The sequence below is a fragment of the Protopterus annectens genome, chromosome 5.part1, assembly GCF_019279795.1.
Source record: "Protopterus annectens isolate FY-2018-M chromosome 5.part1, PAN1.0, whole genome shotgun sequence".
In the NCBI taxonomy this organism is placed as follows: Eukaryota; Metazoa; Chordata; order Ceratodontiformes; family Protopteridae; genus Protopterus; species Protopterus annectens.
Window position 1 is genome coordinate 251,062,541 of NC_056736.1, and position 24,247 is coordinate 251,086,787.

A 24,247-nucleotide genomic window follows, 5' to 3' on the forward strand; every position below is an offset into this window, starting at 1 on the left:
ACAAGAAGGATACAGTGTTATCTGAAATATCTTTGGCCCTAGCCTCAACACCCATTATCTTTTCAAATCCCAGTGCTGGGGTTTGTCAGAAGGGAAAGCTTTTGGTGGAGACCACAGGTATCCCAATATCCATGTCCCCCTTCAGTCTCCCAGAGCAGTCAGTCACCGCAGATATTTCAGACTTTGTTGGGATGCAGTTTCAAGAGGGATAAAAGTGCAGGTGGTGTGGGACACCAAGAACAGATACAAGCACACAAATATCAATGAGATTCTTGCCCTAATCAAGGCACTCAACTCTGTAAACCATCTTTGTTCCCTGGCACCTCTTCAAGTGGTTACAGACAATACCACTGTCATGTGGTGCATCAACAAGCAAGGGGGAACCAGGTCAAACCCCCTTTACAGACCGCAGGTTAACTTGGATATAGCTTCACAGCACATTCTCACTGTACAGGCATTCTGTGTTTCATCAGAGCAGAATTGTGTGGCATACAAGCTGAGAAGCACCAGGGCAGACCCTCACGAATGGAAACTAGATCAGTGAATCCCCCAAGATTTGATTCATCTGTAGGGAGTTTCACAGGTAGGCCACTTTGCTTCCTGTTTGAACAATTAAGTGACAAGATTCTGTTTCAGGACTCCATGCAGTAAGGCCTGGAAGACAGAAGCCTTTTCTTTTCCTTTGATAGGAATGTTGCTGTGTGCTTTTCTACCCTTTCCACTAATACTCAAGGTATTTCTGAAGAATCAGAAGAAGTCTCCCAAGATCATTGTGGTGGTTCCTGTCTGGCCCATGCCCAGGCAACCATAGTCCTTTCTTCTTTTGGAATTAACCAGGGGCAATTACAGCAATCTTCCTCACAGATTTTATTTGCTTACACAAAAACAGGGTTGTGTGATCCACCCTGATATCAGTCATCATCAGTTGACTGCTTGAATGATATGGTCTTAATTCCTTTTAGGCACCTGTTTACTAAGGACATGCAGCAGGTACTAATGGAGACAAGAATGCCTACTACTGGAAAATCATATATTTGCAAATGGAAAAGCTTTTCTTGTTGGTGCCAACAACATAACCAGCATCTATTCAGGGCAAGTGGTTTTGTGGTTTTACAGTATATGTGAGAGTTACTGTCCTTTGGCCTTTCTTATTCTTCTGTCAAGGTTCATTTATTGGCCATTTCACCATGTCTGTCCATGGATCCTCCTCTTTGAGTGCAGTCTCGTGTCAAAATATTCTTGAATAAGATTTACTTATGAGGCCTCCAAGAAGACTAGTGGCCTCTACTTGGGATCTTAATTTTGTGTTAGAAAAGCTAACACTTGCTCCATTTAAACAAGCTAAACTGACTGACTTGAGATTCTTAACACGAAAAAACAGTTTTACCTATTGTGCTGACCTCTGCAAGAATGTTATATGAGTTGCAAGCTCTAATGGTGAGTCAACCCAATCTCATTTTCCATGGCAACATGGTTGCTTGGTGAGCTAATCTTTCTTTTATGCCTAAAGTGCTATTTGAGTTTATTTTAAGCCAAACTATCCATTTCCCCATTTTCTTTCCTGAACCTAAAAATGAGGGAGAAAAGATAACTGCATACCGTGGATGTCCACAGACAGCTCAGGTACTATCTTTACAGAACTAAGTCCTTCAGATCTTTGGATCAATTGTCCAGAAAATATAACAAACCAACTGGGTGACAAATTTAGCTCCAACTTTATTTCTCTCTCCTCTTTAACCTTTCCTCAGGAAATACCATCAAATATAACTCCCCCTGCTGTCACTAGGGAATGGGTGCTTAATGCTCTTTCTAAGACCAAAAATGCTGCATCAATGAGCCAAACAGTGTCCCAGGATGCCTTCTAAATTGCATGAAACATGACCCATCAGGCTGTCTGCAATTGCTGATTAAATGTAGCCTCCAAACAGGCTTTGTGAGTCATGAATGCAGAACAGCAACAGTCTTCTTTTGCATAAAAAATTGGCCATCTACAGACCCTGGAAATTACAGACCCATAAGTCTCAATAGTTTCATATGGAAAAACCATGGAAAGAATTCTCATGGAAGTGATCAGTATTGACATAGGAAACTTCCAGACACTGGACCCAACCCAATCTCTCGGGTATCTGTCCTTAGACTGCTGCTTTTTGGAATTTACTTCAGTAAAGTGAAGGCCAATGTCATTGGTCTCAAGCTGACTAAATTTGCAGATGATTCCAAACCATGAGCTGTCATTAAATCCCCAACAAACACAGTGCTCTCCAGAAAGGGCTGACACAGACAAACAACTGATGCCACAGCCATGGACTAAAACTAAATGCCAAGAAATGCATAATACTATCATTTGGGAAGTCATCCACCCCTGGTAACTATCATATTGGCTACACTCCCCAAAGAGATGACCCAGTAGTCAGGAACTTGGGGACACACACAGACAATAATCTAGCCTTTGACCATCATGTGTCTAGAATAGTGAAGAAGTCATTCTATGTTGTGCAACTTAAAAACAAAGGTATGGCATCTAGGTCTAAGGAAGTCATTGTTCCACTGTATTCAGCATTCATCAGGCCTATCATTGAGTACAATATCCCGTTTGGTGTGTACTTAACCAGACTTATCCAACAGGTGGAACGTCCACAGAGGCTCCTCACTAAAAGAATACAGAGTGCAAGTAACATGTCCTGTAAAGACTGCCTCAATACCCTATCCCTGTATTCTGCCTCCTACAGGCTGTTGATGTGAGATCTAGACCTGACGTACAAGATATTGTCAGACCCCACTCTGATGGCCCTCCTGCATATCTACAAAACAAACAGCACCAGAATTACCCATTCTAAAGACTTACACCTTGCCTGTGATATAAATAGGACCTGCTGGAGAGACGGGTACGTATCCCAGTAACTACCCCTTTCTCTGGAATAGACTCCCCGTCCATGTGAATCAGAGTCCTCCCTAATGCAATTCAGGTAATATCTTTAATGGACAGAGGCAGCCTTTAAATGGTTCATCTCCCAGGCCCCTGCTTACACTTATCAAGGGTACCAGAATTTGTCAGAGATTTGGGATACACGGCTAGGCTTAAAAAGGCTTTTATGGTCGTTAGCCTGTTAAACACCTATGAACCTAATTCTTGTGAATGTAAGTAGAAGGAACATCCTGTGTCAAAACAGGCTATTTCCAAATGGATGTTATACCCACCAGCGCCTAGGCTTCATCTGTACCATTTTGGAAAGGGTTGAATTCTAGAAGTATTCTAGTAGCTGCTTTTTGGTCCCTTATACATACTTGTACAAAGCATTATAAGCTTGATTCCTTCTCTAGGTCCAGATCAAGCTTGTAGGACCATTTTCCAGTGGGTGCTAGACTCCTCCTTCCACCTCCCAAATGTAGTTAGCTATGGTAATCTACCCATATAGCCAAGGCTACTGAGGCACTGATCAGTATGATGAGCATAATACAGTTGTGCAAGTTGAACTTACCATAACAGTAGATATCCAAACGATCACTGCTGCTGTAGCCAGTCCCTCCCTCCACCCCCTTGTTGTTTCGTGTGTTTTTTATGACAGAGTGTGGATATCTTATTTTTGTTATTCTTAGCATTTCCCTTTCAGGGCTCAGCCTCATTCTACTAGTTGGCAAGAAAGATGTAAAGGGCTTTGCTCCCAAACTTGTCTTTTAGTCAGTTCAGCTCAAGGCACTTGAAGTTTGGGCACGTGGAAGGTGCTGTAAAGCTTTGGAAGCTGGCCAGCTGTTATATCCTTGGCAAGACATAACCGATACAGCTAAGGCTACTGCAGCAGTGATCATTCAAACATTTACTGTTAATGTGAGTTCAACTTACACAACTGTACACTTGTTGCCTCTTTTTGCAAAGGAGCTTCTTCATAGTTTTCCATCTTAAGTACAACTGTGTCTCATTTCAGGGATACCATCCTCCATTGGGGTGGCAAATGGTTAATTATGAGCATTATTCAAAAATCACTCTTTTTAAGAGCAGTCTCAGAACACAATCTTTGGGAAGAAATTAAAAAATTATGGGGAGGTGAGCAGCTTAAATCTAATACCCCAAAATATTGCTTTCTCTTTCTTGAAAAATTATATCACCTGCATATGACTGGGTCCACATTGCTAGTATAGCAAGATAATATGGCAGCAGAGAGAATTAAAGCTATGTGCTGTTAGAGCTGCTTTGTGTAGTCCAGCATTTTATTGTATCAGCCTCCATTTGTCTACTTTGTGACTCAGACATATCACATAACCATACGTTGCTACTGGGCTAAGTATGAAAAACATCCAGGTGGATCAGTGCCCTTCCCTAGTTAACAAGTAAATAAAAAATATGATCCCCCACCTCATTTTTATTAAATATATTCTTGTCTGTCTGCTGTTGTTCATGAAACTCTTCTAGTTGAGGTCAGAATGTATTGATGTGAGAGAAAAGATGGCATTTAATGTTCTCTGGTAGGTGATTCATTCAACTATTAAGATCAGGATAAAAACAGTTTCTCTCAAAATGTGCTGAAGGTCTTGAGTGTGACTACCAAGTAAGAGCTAAAATTATCGTTTCACTTCTATGATTCTAGCAGTACCTTAACCAGAGGGTTTTCTTTGCATGTGTGTCTGTAATTTGATCTCTTTCTTGGGTGATTCTTTGAGCCTCAGAATCACTGCTAACAAGAACAAAACCTCTTTGGGAAACAGAATGATATGGTGCCTGTGGTATCCTATCTAAGAAGATTTTGTTCAAGTTTTTTCCTTGTTTAAAAGGAACACAGTGAAACATAATAACTAGATGTTTGTGTTTCACTGTTGCAGTCATCACATTTGGGTTATCCTGCCAGGGGTAGCCCTCAGCCGGCCCGAATACCAGAGGCTTAGTATTTCTGCTTTGGTTGCTGTCACTCCAGGACTGACGTCAGGTCGTCAGTGGTATAAAATCAGGTAGCCAACGCCATTACATCAGTTTTTCTTGCCGAGGACCCCGAAGCAGAAGCAGTTTGCACGAGTGCCGGTCGACCGCTACCTGAGTTTTCGTTTCCGAATTGAAGTTGAAGTCTTCTAAAGCTAAGTACCCTGTTGCATCCCAGTCCACTAAGTTTAAGACTTTGGATCAATCTAGGAATGTTGCTTTTATACAATGACCTTTGTTTCTGCTAAGAGGTGGTTAAGAAGCTCAATGTTGTATTGTTTTTCAGGGCTTTGCCAAGGCCACATTGACTGTTATGTTTTTAGGTTGGTTATAGGGAAGAACATCAAAACAAGTCTGTAATTGTTGAATAGTGCGCACATTAGTGTGTAGAAGTGGCATGCACTATTTTTTCTAATAGGAATTTCTGTATATTTAAGTTGAAGTTAAATTTGAAAAAGGAGTCAAAGTATATGTATCTCAGAGACTAGGGTTAACACCACTGACACCCTCATAAATGTATAACATTGCCTTTTTAGATATTGATATTTTACTGTTTATGTGATTTTGCATACTCCTGATGCTGTCATATCTTACCTGTATATATGTTTGTATCATTCATCAGTCCACTTAGCTGGTTAACTAACACAAAATAAAATAAAGATAAATCCTTTCCTTCAGAAACCTGCCAACATTTCCTGCAACTGGTTAGTTGGCAGTAGGTTGTAAGCCTTTGGTGGAGTAACATAAGCAGTAGTTCTTTTCTGATGGTCCTAGTTCTTGAGTACTTTTTGTGCCCTTTTTTATAGAAGGCTTTGTAATGGTGCTAAATTGCCTTCCAGTACTAGAAAGGTTTGGAGCAAGACTTATTTGGGTGTAGATACAAAAGTCAAACCTTCAAGATAAGTAGTGAATCTGATTGTACCTGCAGCTTCCTTTCTTTTCAGATAACTGCCATTGGCCTGGGTAGAATCAGATGTAGGCCTTTTCAGCATGTTGATAAACTCATTACTCTCTAAACAGGCCTAGGGTACAAAGGTGTTATTATTTTTGCAAATATTTGATAGATCGCTTTGTAGGTGTTACAGCATCTGCTTGTGTTACTGCCTGAGAGCTTTAATAGCCTGTCTTAACTGATGCATGTCTTAGCACTGAGTGTTCCCTATAGGGATTCATGAGCAGTCTTTGAAAGAAGATTATTCAAATGCCATGTCTACAGAATGGTTTTGCTGAGTACCACATAGTAAACCAAAAGGAAAGCATTTTTTTGTGGGGCAAGCTCTCCAGTGCAGTAGCAACTCCCCCCACCCCTTATCTTTTTTTTGCGGAGTATACGTTTATATTGAAACTGCTTTGTACAGTCAGTCGGAACTCGTCAATGTGGCCCTTGTAAAGTTGCCATGTTCCCATCTACAGTGACTTAGCTATGGAATTTTTCTGTATAAGAATTAAGCATGGTTCTTATTCTGGGTATATATCAGTAAACCAGTGCAGGTTGAGATGCAGTATTGGAGGGCCAGTGCATGAATGTTAAACCTGGTTGCGTGACTTTAACCATTCTTTACAAATGTACAGCATTTGTAAAAAGCCCCAAGAACCTGTTTTCTGTCTGCTTATGCAGTTCTATCAGTCACAGTTCTTTAAATGCACAGTTTGCATTTCCAGGTGAGTGCTGGCTTTTCCTGGTATGGATAATGACAGAGAGGGTAGATACGTTTGGCTCTCTGTTAGCAATGGAGAAGTAGACATATGATTCTGGGCCACAAATGTAGTTTACTGAAGAATGTACCCTGAAGAGGACAGTGAAATTGTATAATTTTTTTAGGTGCTTTTATTTCCCCTTTTTTCCTTCTCTGCTTGTCAGTCATCAGTTCCACCCCTGTAAGCCTCAAGCTTATTTGCTCCCCAGCAGTAGTGGAGTCCCCAGTTCTGGTAGAGAAAGAGCTGTCTGGGGGTGTCTCTCTCTCCTGCATTCTTGCAGTGACAGCATTTTTAGTGCAAATCCCAAACTCCACCCATGAGCATGGGATATGGCTCCCTGTATCACTGCAGAACTTACAGTGCTCTTCCCCAGTGAATGCATATTTCAATGCACTTGCTAATGAGGGCTACCAGCAGGCAGTGGCTTTGTAAGTTGAAAGCCCCCCTACCATGATGTCCACTGCAGTGCCACTCTTCCCCTGAAGGATTGTAGTATGCAAATCTTGCTGTACCCTGCCTCCTCCCCAAGATTTATATGTCCATTCCCTCCTACCTGTACCATCAGGCACCTTGTACATTAATCAAACTTGGGTCATCCAGGATGTAGTTAGGGATTTTTTCCTCTACACCACTGGTGCTGGGTGTAGGGCTTTTGTTGCTGGAATTGTTAAAATGTAAGGAATAACTTTTTTTCTATTTTTAATTTTAATAATGATTTTTGACTGTTTCCCACTGCTTTATTTTAAAAATTTGCAATTTTTTTTCTCTCAGTTGGCTCTGTATGTACTATCTTTCCTGGATCCTCGAGACTTGGTGCGAGCTGCACAGACCTGTCGGTACTGGAGGGTCTTAGCTGAGGATAACTTGCTTTGGCGGGAGAAATGCCGAGATGAAGGTTTGTATGTAATTGCAACTCTGCTGTCATATACAGAAATGTTGCCATAGTGTCCAGTTTGAAGATCTGGTTTACAGTCAAGTTTGACTTTTAAAGCTTACTTCCCAAGATTAGAGATGCTGTGTACTAAAAGGGGGTTAAAAATCTTGCTTCAGGGACACCTCTGTGAGGTGTTTGTGCTACTGCTGAGCCTACCTGCTTGATTCTTTGCAGGGCTATTGCCCGTTTTCCTTCATCTTTACTTCTTTCTGGCCACTTATCCAGTTTTAAATGTGTTCTACATGTGATACCTGTTGTACAACCTTACACATTAGGAGAACTGCAGACATTTCTTTTTCTTTGTTTTAGCTGGGACCAGATCATGACAGCAGCATCAGCATTTTAACTTTGTGATTCACTGGCTTTAAAGAGTGATACTTGAAATCTTCAGTGCTTAGCATTTATCAGCTGTGGAGGGTGCTCAGTACATAGTACTGAGGGAGCTGTCCAAGGATCACAGGTAGTAATAAGGAAGGCAGTAAATAAAAGATGTACAACATGGATATCCAATCGTGTCTGGCTCCTTTTCTAAGCCCTCCTTGTAGGGTCAGCCCTAAGGCCAAAGGCTAAGTAGCACCTTACTTTTTTCCTGAAGTCCATAAATTTGCATGCATTGCACATACTAAATAGCCAAGCACCCCTTTGCATGAAAAGAATCAAAACTAACTTTGCCTCATGGCTGACCAAGCCTACAGAAGACCTGATGCACTCCAGAGATAAAGTATGGAAACAGTATCGGGCCAGTACAAATCAGCCAGACCTGATAAAATTTAAACATGTTCATAATCAGGTAAAAAACTAGCCAACAAAGATAAAAAAGAATACTATTCTAAACTGCAGTTGAACCATAAACAACCCTCCCCCCCAAATTCTGAAATTCTGTCACATCACTTCTGAACCTGGGCACAAAAAACAACCCATGTCCACATCCTTACAAGTCTTCTCAAGAAATAGCCTCTCTCTCTAACTCTTTCTTTATAAATTCTATAGCTTTCCCTATGCTAAAGATAGCCTAAGTAACACAGCTCCACCAAATACTTCCACTACCCTCCCTAACACTACATGCACCCCTTATATATCCAGACCACTGACACCCATTCTACTCACAGTTTCACTCTCAATCCTATTTTTATCACAACTATGAAAAGACTACTTCTGAAGCTCAAACCCTCCTCTACCACCCCTGACAATATACCCTCGAATATCTAAGACTTTCAGCAGACAGCATTGCATTCCCTGTAAGTATTCTTATTAATAGATCCATTCAGGAAACCTTTGTACCCAAATTATGGAACAAGTCATTCATTCTCCCCCTTTGTAAAGGTGGTAGAAACATTGATATCACCAACTTCCGTCCAGTCGCTATTCTTTCTCCTATCTCCAAGATCTTGAAAAAGTGCATCCACGCTCATCTAATGCAATATCTTCTTCAGAACCATCTCCTGTCTCCTACGCAACATAGTTTCAGACCTGGCCATAGCACAACAACTGCCCTCATAGCTTTCTTGGATATTGTTAACAGAGCACGTGATGCTGGAAGAATAGTACCTACCCTCTTCTTAGATCTATCAAAGGCTTTTGATACAGTTTCCCACCCTTTGCTACTTTTACAACTTTCTAACATCAGACCTGCTCCCACCACTCTCAACTGGTTCTCAAGCTACTTAAATGACAGGCAGCAGGCTCTCAAATGTCAAAACTCTCTCTCTCTCTCTTCACATTAACACCTCCACTGGAGTTCCTCAACGCTCCATACTTGGTGCCGTCCTATTCAGCATTTTCACTAATAACTTTCATTTCTTCTATGACCCACACATCCCGCATTCATTATGCTGATGACTCAGCTTTTGTATGTTCAGCTGACTCTATTTCCAAACTTCAGCTCAAAACTCAAAAAGCCTTCTCCATCCCTGAATTCTGAATGTATAATAACCACCTAGCCCTTAACCAAATATATCCATAATCATGTTATTCACTTCTAGCAAATCAACCCCATTAGGTAAAACCATCTTCAATATCTATTCTCAAAGTAAGGCACAAATAGAACTTGTTAGCCACACAAAACAGCTAGGAGTCACCATAGACAAACACCTAAAATTTAATATTCACATACAACACAATATCCAAAAAAACATCAGAAATTAGGAATCCTGTATAGGCATCCCCTCCACTAAACAAACCCTTGCCTCCACTTACCAACTCCCTTTGCTCATGTGCAGCGCACCTCTACTTACGAACCTTCAAACTACACTAAAGGCCAAGCTTGAGACTTGTTATAACAAAATTACCAAATTCCCAAATAATTCTAAAAACTTAACCCACCACTGTAGTGCTCTACACTCCCTAAAATGGCTGGAACTACCAAACTACCTCAGCTATCTGCAACTAACTACAGTACACAAACTGATCTTTAAACCTTTAGGTTGTCCGGCCCTTAGCTCAGTATTCACTAACTACCTCCCAAAGAGGCCTCTCAGATCTGAGAATCAGCAGCTTCTGCAGGTTTACAAACCAAATCTTCCACCTGGCTGACTTCTTTGCTCCTACTCTCTAGGGAAAAATTGGAATACCCTACCCATAACCATTAGAACAACCCAGAATCCTATCTGTTTCAAAACGTCTTTATGCAATTATCTAGCTTCCATCTGGAACTGTACTTGCACTCAGCCTCCTTAAAATATCTAACTCTAGCTATATTCTTCTACTTTTATGCCTTGTTTACCTAATTTCCTCTCTGCTCTATTTACCTCGAAAATGTTGTAATGTCACATCTACCTGTTTAACCACTGGATTACTGATTGTGTTTTTATTTTGTAAACCAATTGTTTCTTAGTTGTATTTAACCATTGGATTACTGATTGTGTTTTTATATTGTAAACCAATTTTTTCTTAGTTGTATTTACCTATGTATAAAATTTTACTTTTATTCGTGTACTGAGGAGATTTGCTCTAATTACCTCAAAAATGCTCTGTCACTTTTACTTGTTTAACCACTGGATTACTGGTTGTTTTTTATATTGTAAACTAATTGTTTCTTAGTTATATTTTACCTGTGTATATAATTCTACTTTTATTCATGTAATGAGGAGCTTTTCTCCCCAGGCCTCCACTGAAAATGGGCTCTGAGTGGCACAGTGGACTTACCCAGTAAACAAACTGCAAATAAATAAAATAATAAATGTACATGTATGTGTGCGTGCGTGCATGTGTGTGTGTGTGTGTGTGTGTGTGTGTGTGTGTGTGTGTGTATGCAGATATATATATATATATATATATATATATATGTGTGTGTGTGTGTGTGTGTATATATATATATATATATATATATATATATATATATTTATATATATATATATATATATATATATATATATATATATATATATATATATATGTATATATATATATATAAATGTGTGTATGTGTGTGTGTGTGTATATATATATATGTATATATATATATATATGTGTGTGTATGTGTGTATATATATATATATATATATATATATATATATATATATATATATAATGTTTATGTATGCATATAGATAGCTCTATCTGTAAGTATACACAGACATTCGTGTATATACATATATATGTGCATATATGTATATATATATATATATATCAGTATTGATAGATACATACTGATCTTGATATGGAACATTGTAGAATACATTGGTTATTTTTATTTGTTTAACAGAGGGGCCTGTACAACCTTTCTCATGAATGGTAAAACCATGAAAGAGTTATAGAGTACAAAACAAGTGCAATACAATTAAAATTGATATCCATAATAGAGTTTGAGAAGAGTACAGGTATATCTAGCTTTTAGCAAAACAAACAAACAAACAGCACCCACTCCTGCTAAAGGTAGCTCACAAGCAAATTAGTCCATATAAGAAAAATAAAATGAGTAAACCAACAGAGCTGAATGAAGGCCAAGAAACGTCCTTTATAGTGTCTTTATTAAAAAGAAAGGATAAGCGCTTTCACAGAGTTACTGCTTCTTCAGATCTGAAGAAACGGTAACTCTGTGAAAGCACTTATCCTTTCTTTTTAATAACGAATCTACAAAGGACGTTCCTTTGCCTTCATTCAGCTCTGTCTGTTTGTTCACATTTTATTTTTCTTATCATATCTAGCTTTTACCCAAGAAAGGTTGAATTGGATGTTAAAAATAATAGTAATTATGTTGTTTACTGTTCAGTGATTTTTTTTTTTGCTCGTTTTCAGAATGACGGATGCCTTAGCCAGCATATAGATTTGGTTTTATGGGAAAGTTTTTTGTTTTTTCCCTAGAATATTAATGTATTTGTAATAAAAACTGCCATGGCAAAACGTGGGGAGCTGCACTCTCTTCAGGTTTTTGCCCATCTACTCTAAATAAAGGGTAAATGCAAACAAATGTCACTCATTTTTTAGACAGATGAATGCTGAACATCTTTTGTATGCATTGTAACCTGCTAAAGTGCTTTATTTTCAAAATATTAACATTGGTCCGTTAAGGAATATGGGAAGATGGCATTCCATGGCTAATTTTGCCTGTTAACAAAAGAATGTTTATCTACGTGAATCATTAACTTGTTTCATAGAAATTTGCATACTGAACACTTTTTAGACTCACAGTACCATGTTTTTGACATTCACAGTTCAACATGAAAACTTATTTTTTGTTTCCTTATTACACTGCCAAACACTTGCAAAGCAGATGTCATAGAAAGACAATTATTGTGTATATTTTTGTACTAAGTAACCTTTCTAAATATATTTCGTTTTTATCTGAATATTGCAACCTGCCCCACATGACACAAGAAAGGTGTGGAGCATAATAACAGGAAGAATGTATGTTGGTGGTAGCCAGACACCTCAGAATGTTTAGTAGCAGTGCATGGGTTACTATACAAATGCATATTGCTGTGCCTTACTACCTCATACTTGCAAAACTGTTTGCAGGACTTAACTAGAGCATCATTATTCTTATCAGAGTCTTTAGCTGATTAAGGGTTCCCGTCCATTTAAAAAAAAGGAAAGAAAGACTCACAAAGGTTGCCAGGATGCTCTTCATAGTCACTATTGTAGTACTGATCTATAGGTCTTCCTGCTATCCAGAAGCCCACAGCTGTCCCAGTTTCCAGATTATTTTCAAAATCCTTAGCTGGCGGATGGTCAGTGTTTGAATGTCAGTGTATGAGGGATGTCTGTTGATGCCATCTTCAGTTCTTTCTATTTGTGCAGCCCGATGTGCCTCTACGCTCACCAGATGCTCGCAGTCTGTCAGCTGGTTCATTTTTCTCCAGGTTTATAACAAATGATTTTCATTAAAAAAAGGAATGAAAGACTCACAAAGATTGCAAGTTCTTTGATCTGAGTAGGAATGAGGATATAGCTTAATCCTTTGCAGTGATACCATTTACCCGAAAGATACAACGTATGAACCAAGTCATGGTAAAGAGAGACAGATAAACAGTCGCGGAAAAAAGATAACAGTTTGCAGTTTTGTTTACATTAACCAGGAAAGGAACCAGTACAAAAACTGGCTAACTGGTTCTCAGTATATTCTAATGAGTTAAAAACACTGAAGGCCATACTTTATACAATCGCAGGAACTTGACAGATCTGTGACAGACAGCTGTTCAAATCCTGGTTCAGTGAGTCAGTATTGCTGACTGCCTCTTTCACTGATTATAGACATTGCCTTTTTCCGTAGTGTTGTGCAACAATGAAATTAGTCTGTGTAAGTTTGCATGGGGTGGGGTCATTGCTTACATGGAGGGGTGCAAAAAAAATCTATTTTCATTTTCACTTGAAATGATGTTCAGTGATTTGGATTCAGTTCATCAGGACACAAAGCCCTGTCACTGTTTTCGGTATCCTACATACTTCTAAGAAGAGACCTGTGTCTGGCATACAAGGTATCCTCTGACCTAATACTGATGGGTTTACTGCACATCAACAAGTCAAATGGCATCAGAAATGTTTGGTCTAGGGATCTAAACTTCTTCTGCAACATCAGCAGAGTGGTTTGGAGAGACAGTTATATCTCACAGTGGATTCTGCTGCTCTAGAACAGACTCCCCCATTCACATAAAACAAAGTCCATCCTTATTCATAGTCAAGTGCAACTTGGATCTATGGATGGAAAACAGAAAATTTACTCCAGGACTGTCTTCTGTACTACTAATGGACAAAGGTAGCTCCTAAATGCTTTATCTCATGCATGGGTCCATTCAAATTAATTATGGTATGATCCCAATTATTCTTATTAGGGGTAATATTGTCAACCATGTGGTGGGTAGGGTGAATCTCTAACCAAATGGGATAGGTTAATTTCATCACAAAAAGAGAAATTGGCAAGGCTTAAAATGGCCTGCAAAGGCAGCTAGATTAGTACTTTCCTATGAACCCATGAACACGTACAGTTGTCCATTGATGAATCAGCGTGGCTTCTATGCAACATATTCCTGAAAGATGCACTGAAGACTTGCAAGCATCACAGCTGCATAACTTGAGCTTCTAGTGTAATTCTATGTTGCAAAATTACTTAGACTTAATTCTAGGACCCTGAAGATGCAATATCCTTCAAGACTTAAGATCAGCTTGTGTGATGGCACTCTATTGTGTCCTTACCCTAAGTGCTTACATGCTGCATAGCTTATGACAAACTACTGCTTTCAGTTAAAACCCTTTCAGCATAAATGTTTGATATTTTCAGGGTTTTAACACATGCATAAGATTACCTTTTTCTGTCTGATATTAGAAAATACCCATTCCACTATTGTCAAATACAGACACTGGTATGAAAATGCAAATTGCAACACTATTAGCTATTTTACTGTAATATGTTTCAGCAACCAAAGTAATTAAAATGACAGCAGCATAAGATGTTAACTCAAGAGACTGCAAAATCTACGAATCCATAAATTAGGTTCATAGGTTCATAGGTTCATACTAGGCTATCTGCCCGAGGGCATTTACAAGCCTAGCCCATCGTTTTGTGGCTTACGCCACCCCTTTAGTATGGGGAACTATACCCATTATTTTGCTGTGCCTCTGTCGAGCAGTGACACTGAGGTAATCCCTGGGGTATATCTGTGATCTCCCATCCATTGGTCAAGATTTCTCTTGAACAAGGCCAGCGAGGTGCTCTGCCTCACATGTACCGGGATTTTGTTCCACAGCATAGGGAGTCTTTGGGTGATGAATCTATCCCTCCAGCACGTCCTATTAATAGCCGTGTCGAGGTTTAAGTCTCCCGCCCTTGTGGCTCTGATGGATCTAGATTTTTTGAGGTGAAGCATATTCATCAAATTGTGTGTGCATCTGTGTGCCTTGTGAGTGTAACAACCACAACTGTCTTCCCACCACTTAAGGAAAACCAGCCTTTCAAAGTAAAGCTTTTTAAATAAGTCGCACATTAATGTAGCATGCAATAGAAGAACAAGAAATGCACATGCTCCAGGGATCTAAACTTTGTCATCACAATAAACAAAACATGCTGGAGGGATAGGTTCCTGACTCAGAGACTCCCCAGACTCTGGAATAGATTGCCCATACATGTCAAGCAGAGTGCCTCTTTGGCCCTCTTCAAAAGGAACCTTGACGATTGGATGGGAGAAAGGAAATTCACCCTGGGGATCATGTCAGTCGCCCTGCTAGATAGGGATCCAGGGAAGTAAATAGTGTGGGAAGAAATAACCAGGGAATTGTTATGGCTAGGCTTGTATAGGCCCTAGGGCTGATAGCCTAGTACCCACCTATGAACCTATGAACATCTACCAGAAAGAATCAGACCTCAGATGATGTTTCTTCATGTTGCTTTTTTGCCCTGTAAATTTCCACATATTCAGGCATTTCATAACTCTTTTATTTCCCTAAATATAATGTAACCCCACAAAATCTTGTAGTTTGCTTTAAGAGATCTGAAAGTGTTCACTACTGCATTCTCACTCTTAGCTACATATCTCTAAGACAGAAGCCATACCGGAGATTCAGTGTAGCTCAGTGTGAACAGCAGGGACTTAACTCCCAAACTGACTTGGCTGTGAAGTTTTTTTTTCCAAGTCATCAAAGCAAGGGAATTAAAAACTACTGCAGATGGTCAGGTTACTTGTAATGTAGATATTTATGCTTAAATTAATTATGAGTACAGAGGCAAAAAACTATATAAATATTTGTAAAAAAATTGAGAGAAGGTTAGTTGCTGCCTTTTTCAAATAGCCCTGTAATGGCAAGATAAATTTCAGTACATTATGACTAACTTGCTGTTTTTTCTTATCAGTATTTCTCATTATGTAATTTCTGAGATGAGCATTGCCATTAATCTACTTGGGGTATATTTTTTTCATTGAAATGAGAATGTGAAACCCTAGATGTCCTTCTATTCATATGCTGCAGTATTCATCTCTTCTTCCATTGATTCTTCTGCAGAACAGAGCATGTGTTGTAACTTTAAAAAACATTTCAAAGTAAGAGCACATGCAGGGAGGGAGCAGTACCATTTTGAGTGAACAGCCAGAGTGTTAACATGTATGAGTGCAGTAGTCAGTCTGTTTATAAGTTTATTTAAGTTTGTTACTAAGCCTAAATCCTGATGTGTTTGTATATAACAAAGCTGCTTGAAACGAACCCACAACTGTTCATCTGTTTAATCCTGACAGGACGAGTAACATGGTGCCAGAAGCGGGCTGTCTGAATGACATGGTGTTAGAACTAGCATACCTGAATGACAATGTACCAGAAGTGGCGTATCTGAATGACACAGTGTTAGAAGTTTTGTCCCAACCTGCTTAAATGATTGAAAAAGGTCAGAAATGAATTTCAAGTAGTAAAAAACTTGCATAAATGATTTATTCTGTAAATAAAATGATACGAAGCATTCACAAAGTGAAGATATGTTATTAATTAAACGAAATGTTCGAAACCACGATATTTGATAAAGTTATTTGAAATACATATGAGTGCGTTCAGAACTACTTCTGATTTGCATAACGAGCATGTTAAATGTAAAACGAGCCCAAGAAAAACATGATAAAAGTCAAACAAACATAACGAGTACAATAAAAGGGCATGGTTAGCATGGAAAAGCAAAGCTACTCTATTTAGTAAACGACTACGTTTTTTGATATGAGCTACTATTTCGCATTGACTAAAGCTATTTAGAGTTAACTAGAGTTGTTCGAAGTATCTCAGAGTGTCCAAAGTGTTTGCAGTGTGTGCTTTATTACAGTACCGTTATTTTGAAGAGTTTACTGTGTGCAAAGTACAGTTATTTCTCAAAGTGCAGTCATTTTGAAGTGTTTCTTAGTGTACAGAGTCATTTCACAAAGTACATTTATTTTGAGAAGTTTCTTGTGCTGTGTACAATTTATTCGCAAAATGCAGTCATTTTGAAGTGTTTCTTACACTGCTAAGGGTCATTTTGAAAAGTACAGTGATTTCAACGTATTCTTGTACCATGGAAACTTATTTTACAAAGTGCAGTTATTTCGAAGAGTCTGTTGTGCTGTTGAGCATCGTTACAAGTTTCTGACATATATATATATATATATATATATATATATATATATATATATATGTGTGTGTGTGTGTTCATACATAATTCCAAGAGTCTTTATTACTGTGGGTTTGCATGGCAGAGGCATTTCACAGACCCAGTCTACTTGTGTTTGATCATAATATTGCAGAGAATTGGAGAGTATTTGAGCAGGAATACAATATTTTCATACAAGCAGCTTTTTCTGACAAAGATGCACATACAAGGGCATTTATTCTGCTTAATCTAGTGGGGTCAGAAGCCATTGAAAGAGAGCGTTCGTTTGTGTATGCACCAGCAGTATATGTAGGAGAAGGGAAAAAAACACCATATTGTTGTACAAGCTGAGTCAAGGGAGGACCCTGATTGTTTGAAATGTAAAGTTAGAGAACTGTGTAACCCCCAGACAAATGTTACTTTGGAGAGGCGCTTATTTTATACAAGAGACCAAAAGCCAGGAGAAGCTTTTGCAGCTTACAGCACTGACTTGAGAAACAAAGCTAAACCATGGAGATTTGGTGATTTGAAAGACAAGTTGATAAAAGAAACGCTTGTGCATGGTGTTAATAATGTGCAGTGAGAAAGATTTTACTTCGAGGCAGTGATTTAACGTTGAGCAAAGCCATAGTGTTTTGTCAGATACACAAGCTTACAGAAAGGCACACATATATGCTTGCAAGTGATAACAGCATGGCTTCAGTAGCCTCTAGAGCAAACGTAGACAGCATGCAGCACATGGCTAACAGAAACAGGCCTGAGTCACTTTGACGTGAGAGACCTTCTTTTTTTGTTTGTCCCTACCTGCGTTGCTGGAAATCTGGCAACCCTGCCTGAGCACATGGCACCTGCAGCCCTTGCAGGATTTCCAGGGAGTACCTTTCCAGCAAGTTCTAAGACTAGCTCAGTAAAACAGACATGCTCAGTGGAGCATAAGGGTGAGTCAGCAAAACCCAAGTCAAGTCTCATTGTTAATTGTCGTAATTGTGGTACCAATCACAATTCCAAAAGAGAAAAGTGAGTAGCATTTGGTCAGCAATGCCACAAGTGTGAAAAATGGAACCATTTTCAAAAGCTTTGTAAATCAAGCAAGCCTCCTTCACTTATAAAGAGAAGTCAGTCAAACAAGCAAGCTGATCATATAGAAAGCTGCAACTCTATTTTCTTTGTAGATGGTGTATCAGTGGGTGGTGAAAAGGGTAATGCAGTAGATTTGTTGGCAAAAAATGAAGTGTTTTGTACTGTCCTGATTAATGGTAAACCCACAGAACTAAAGTGGACACTTGTTCAAAGTGCAATGTTGTGTCAGCAGAAACATTAGCAAGAGTAAGAGCTGGTGAACAACTTAATTTGGCCATTTCTGAGAAGCTTGTTGCTTATGGAGATGAAGAGATTCAAACAGAAGGCTCAGTAGTGCTTTCATGCTGTTCAGCTGGAAACAGTTACAGCTTGCAATTTTATGTAGTCAAAACATCTGTGCAGTCAGTATTAGGTCTCAGAGACAGTTTAAGAATTAAACTGCTTTCTTTTACCAAGGAAGTCCATCATGTAAGCACATGTCCTAGTTCCAGTTTCACCTGTCTTGTTTTTACAGTATGCTGTTGTTTTTGAAGACAAGCTTGGAAAACTTCCAGTTGTATACTCCATGAAATTAGACTCGGAGGTCAGTCCAGTGGTCAGACCAGCGAGAAGAGTTCCGATAGCTATTCAGGACAGAGTCAAATTCCAGTTAGATAAAATGGTGCAGCAAGGTGTGATTTGTCCAGTTACAGAACCAAATGAATGGGTGTCTTCCATGGTAGTCACTCATAAGAAAAGCTCAGATGAAATCAGAATATGTATTGACCCAAGAGACTTAAACAAAGCATTGAGACCCCACCGTCCTCTGCGTACAGTCGAGAAAGTTGCTACCCTCATGCCAAATGCCACTGTTTTTTCTGTCTTAGATGCAAAGAGTTCATTGTGGCAAGTAATTCTTGATCGCAAATTTTCACTACTGACTACATTCAGCACACCATCTATACTTGACATGCCAACTCCAGACAATGTCCAAGCCTAACAGCAGTTTCTTGGTATGGTTAACTGTTTGGGCAAGTTTATACCAGACTTCAGTGAATTAGCAGCACCCTTAAGAGAGCTGACATGCAAAAATGTTACCTGATCATGGTTGGAACAACAACAGAGAGCATTTGATGACCTGAAATTGAAAATTGCCAGTCCACCTACGTTAAGAATCTGTGATATCCACAAACCAGTAATTCTTTCCTGTGATGCTTCAAAGTTCGGTCTTGGTGGAGTTATTCTTTAAGAGGGCAGACTAGTAGCCTTTGTGTGTAGAACTCTTATCAAAACTAGATACAGTATGCTCAAATTGAGAAGGAACTTTTGGCAATTGTGTTTGCATATTCGAAGTTCCTTGATTATATTTATGGCCAAGCTACCCAGACTGGGAATGATCATCAATCTCTAGTTGTTGGAGTGTATTTAACAGTGAATAAAAGGTTGAAAGTAATTCTGTTACAAATATGCAAAATAAATAAGGTATAAAATAAAGCCTGCTTAAATGTAGAAATAGAGTTTAGCAATATGTGATTAGCATCCATATTAAATGACTGTGGCTTGGAAAATAAGGAATTTACTTAATGGACATGTTTTCCTACAAAATTAGCAAGAATGTATGCATTTCACATTGTCAGCAAGAAAGCTGACCTCTTACAGACTTAGCCAAAATGTAAAAAAAAAACAGGATGTATGCATTTCACGTTGCCAGTAAGAAAGCTAAACTGCTTCTTTTAAAGAATGGTCAACAGGAAAACAATCTGTACGAGTTTCTATCATATAACACTGTTAAGCAAGGAAGTTTGAATGGATATGCTTTCAAGTCAGCATTTGCGCAAGATGGTTCCTTAAAAGACAGTATCAGTACTGTTTCTGTACGGGATGAAAACATATTTTTTGCAAACACCAGCAAACAGATGTTTTCATACAAAGACCAAAATAGAATACCAAGGAGAAAAACAAGATGTAAAACCACTATAAAAAGACTATAGCAAATGAAATTGTTAGGAGAGGTGTTTTGTACAGGAAAGTTATAATTTATGCTGAACGAGAAGTAAAAAGTGGTACAGTGTAACTAAAGCTGCAACAGTAGTAAGTGTGGTTTGTTATAAAAAGTTATTTGTTAATTACTGCTTTTAAAGTGACAGAGTCTGGTGCTGCATCAGTGTACATTCTGCAAGTTTCTGTGGGCAGCAGACTGTAAATGCAGTTATAACTAAACTTTGTTTTCAGCTGAATCCAGCCAGCAAGACCTCAGATCCATCACAGTAAACAGCACCTTGATAATTAATTTTTCACTAGTCACTATTTTAAAGAAGACTATGCATACAGCTCCAGCAAGACTACAAAGAGTGATGCTCAGATTACAAAAGTACAACTTCAGATTGGTCTGTACAAAAGGCAAACTTCCTTATCTAGCTGATACCTTATCCAGATCACCCAAAAATACCACAGAAAAGCTTGATGCAGAGAATTTTGACTTTGATGTCATGGAAGTATGTAATCTTTCTACCACAAGACTTGATGAGCTAAGAGAACATACAAAGACTGGTCCAATTTTACAAAAGCTCAACCACTTCATCAGTGTTGGATAGCCATCAAAGCAATCTTGTGTATCAACAGAAGTGCAGCCTTATTTTCCTTACAGAGATGAGATGTTGATGGAAGATGGTAACATTTTCAAAGGTCCTAAAGTTGTCGTTCCTCTTTCCTTACAACATGAGTGCATCCAGATTTTGCATCATGGCCACCCAGGTTCCGAAGCTACCAAAAGAAGGGTGAGAGGACTAGTATTTTGGCCTTTTCTGTCAAAAGATATTTTTAAAGTACTTCCATCTTGTTCAGTATGCAATAGTACTAAACCGCATTTGCAAAAAGAGCCACTTCAACTAAGCCAGATTCTTGAACTACCTTGGTCAACTGTACCCATTGACATATTCAAGTGGAATAGTCAACATTACAAATAAACAAGAAAGTCCCAGGAGAAATCGAATGCTACACACTTTATTCACTTAGATGCAAGTAAAATTGTCAACATTACTTAGTGTTGGTAGATTGTTATTTAAATTGGTTCGAGATTGATCTGCTACCCAACCTAACATCCAGTACTGTCATTACTAAGTTGAAACATCATTTCTCAGTCCATGGTAGTCCACACAGTTATTCTGACAACTGTGCCCAGTTTGCCAGTCAGATATTTCAGAAATTTTCAAAAGAGTGGGACTTTATCCATGTTGCCAGTAGTCCTGAGTACCCACAGTCAAACGTTCTCTCCTGAGTACCCACAGTCAAACGTTCTAGCTGAACGTGCAGTACAAAATACAAAGCAATTACTAGAGAGGTCTAAGCGTGACAATACTGATGTTTTCTTGAATTTGCTTAATCTCAGAAATATACCCCGTGACAATTTACTTGGCTCACCTGCTCAGAGACTTCTGTCTAGGCAAACCAGAATAACCTTACCTATCAGTTCCAGTTTGTTTGTGCCTAATGCTAAAAACACCAGAGCAATCAAAGCCCAACTATTCAAAAAGCATTCATTTCAGAAGTCCAGCTGTGATAAAATGAGCAGATTTCTTTGTCCATTAAAAGAAGGAGAGATAGGGAGGATGCAGATGGCGAAGGTTTTGATCAAATTGGTCAAGTGAGAGGGTATATATGCCGAGCCGAGATCTTGCTTAGTGGAATCTGATGGTATAGAATACAGAAGAAACCACACGCATCTTCTTCCGATGTGTGAATTGATATCACAGCATCATACCTTTGATACAGACTGTAGATCTCAGAGCAATCCAGACGATGTTCCTGTTGAAGGACATCTCTCAGTACCTATTCCCATTCCTGATGATGTCCCTGAAGTTGAGCATCCATTAAAAACAGTCCCTGTTGCTAAACCTAGTCCTAGTTTTTATGTCACATGATCAGGTCGTATTTCCAGACATAGTGTACAATACACAGCAACCTGGACATGATGTTTCATTTGTAATTACAGTGGATATAAAAAGTTTACACACCCCCTGTTAAAATGTCAGGTTTTTGTGATACAAAAAATGAGACCGCAGTAAATAATTTCAAAACTTTTCCCACCTTTAATGTGACCTATGACCTGAACAATTCAGTTGAAAAACAAACAAATCTGTTAGGGGAAAAATATACAAAAAAATAAAAAGCGTACAATACGCTGATTGCATACATGTGCACACCCTTAAACTAATACTTTGTTGTGTGTGCACACCCTTCAATCATCAAGGTATCTACACCAGATATCCATTTCCACTGTGTATATATTGTGCAGTGGGTTGTATATCATGCACTCTTCAAGGTACGCCATAAATAGATCTGCGTACTTGCAGGAATTTGTGTAATATTTGAATAGTAACATTTGGGGCATAGTATTTACTATTACATATGATCTCAATACTATTGATTTTCTGGATGATATTTCCTTGTTTCACTTGAAAGAAAGTTACTGTTTGTCGTTTTTGCATTTAAGTTACCAGTAACACATTGCACTTAAGTTACCTGGCACTTGCTCACTAAAGCAATTATATAAGTCAGCACTAAAAATTAAAAGCACTACACCCTCACTCCCCACTGGCCCTGGTTTTCAATTATTAAGGAATTCCCAATATTATTCTAGCATGTCCAAAGGTCAGTTGTCAAGCTCCTCTCCGGTCCAGCTGGTGAATCTGGGAATCTTGAGGCAATGTTACAACTGCCTCGTGTACACAGACAACCCTCTCCTCCTCCCAACAAATTCCAACACATGTGAGAGATGCAACCATATAGCTAAACTGGAGGCTAAGCCCTCTCAACTCAGTACTGGCATAACCAGTCAGGAGGAGAAGGAAACCACACTCACTACAATTCCAGTCTCACATAGACCTACCACGACAGCAAACCAACACATAATCACACAAAAACATACTCGGAGGCTCTAAATAAAGATCTGCCGAAGCAGCAGAGACCTCCAAAGCACTCACCCAAGCAGCCGCTACCCCAAAACAAAACACGTGCAACACATATCTCACAAAGCCAGTGTGCCGAACAGTCATAGCCCTTAAGACTAAACAACACACCTGATACACTTGTAATACGTGACTCTATCGTCAGGCACACTGACGTCCCGCTCACCAGGCTGAACAAGGAGAGGGTCACGGTGAGCAGCCTGTCGGGCACTAGGATCCGCCACATAACACAAGCACTCAGGTCACTCCAAGGCAAGTACAAATATGACTCAGTCATTGTCCATGCTGGTGTGAATGACCTGAGACGCACCTCCCTGGACTACATGAAAAGAGACATAAAGGAGCTCTCTGAGCATGTAGCCCAGGCCGGTATGACCCTGACCTTGAGTAGCATCTTACCATCACCAAGAATGATGCCACAATATGAAGACAAGATGATCAATTTCAACAATTGGCTTAAGTACTGGTGTCATTCAAAGGGGATCCAATGCCTGTCAGCTTGGGATGATATGCTCGACAAGCCACGATGCTTCGCTAGGGACGGATTGCACCTGTCACCCCTGGGCTTTCTGATATTGGCAAAGGCTCTTGCTACCCCCATAGTGCCTTTTTTAGGCAAGGCTCAAAAGACAAACCCACCTCCATAGGTATCACAAGGGATAAGAAACTAAGAGTAATGCTACTCAATGCCAGAAGTCTAAACCTCAAGATGCACGCACTCAAAACTCTCCTTAGCATGGAGAACATCGATATCTGTGCAGTAACAGAAACCTGGTTCAGGGCTCCCGAGAGCACCCCAGCACTACCAGGTTATACCTCATACCATGCTTTTCGCCCCAAAACTTGGACCGAACCACAAAAGGAGGGAGTATCGATATTCATCAAAGATACCCACACCTCCAGGTTGGTGGCAAAGCACGAAGCATCAGAGACTATCCATGTGCAACTAACAGTGGGTAAAACTGCCTTCCAGTTTATAGCCTGCTACAGGCCACCCTCCCAAACCCAGGAACCCCACTCGGCCTTCCTGAGAACACTGGAAAATATGAAGGTCTCTCCAAACACCATTATATTGGGCGACTTCAACTACCCAAACATAGACTGGGAGCATTACTCTAGCTCCAACACCCTAGCCCAAAGGTTCCTAGA

General features: G+C 39.3%; 1 protein-coding gene across 2 annotated transcripts in view; it reads left to right on the forward strand.

Moving 5' to 3' along the window:
* The window catches only part of LOC122803352 (F-box/WD repeat-containing protein 7-like), a 1,891,371-nt gene that overhangs the window by 1,264,553 nt on the left and 602,571 nt on the right, over window positions 1–24,247 (forward strand). For both annotated transcript variants that reach the window (XM_044072926.1, XM_044072927.1), the window contains one exon: window positions 7,379–7,502. In XM_044072926.1, coding sequence (XP_043928861.1) covers window positions 7,379–7,502 — 124 coding nt within the window. The remainder of the gene's footprint in view (window positions 1–7,378; window positions 7,503–24,247) is intronic.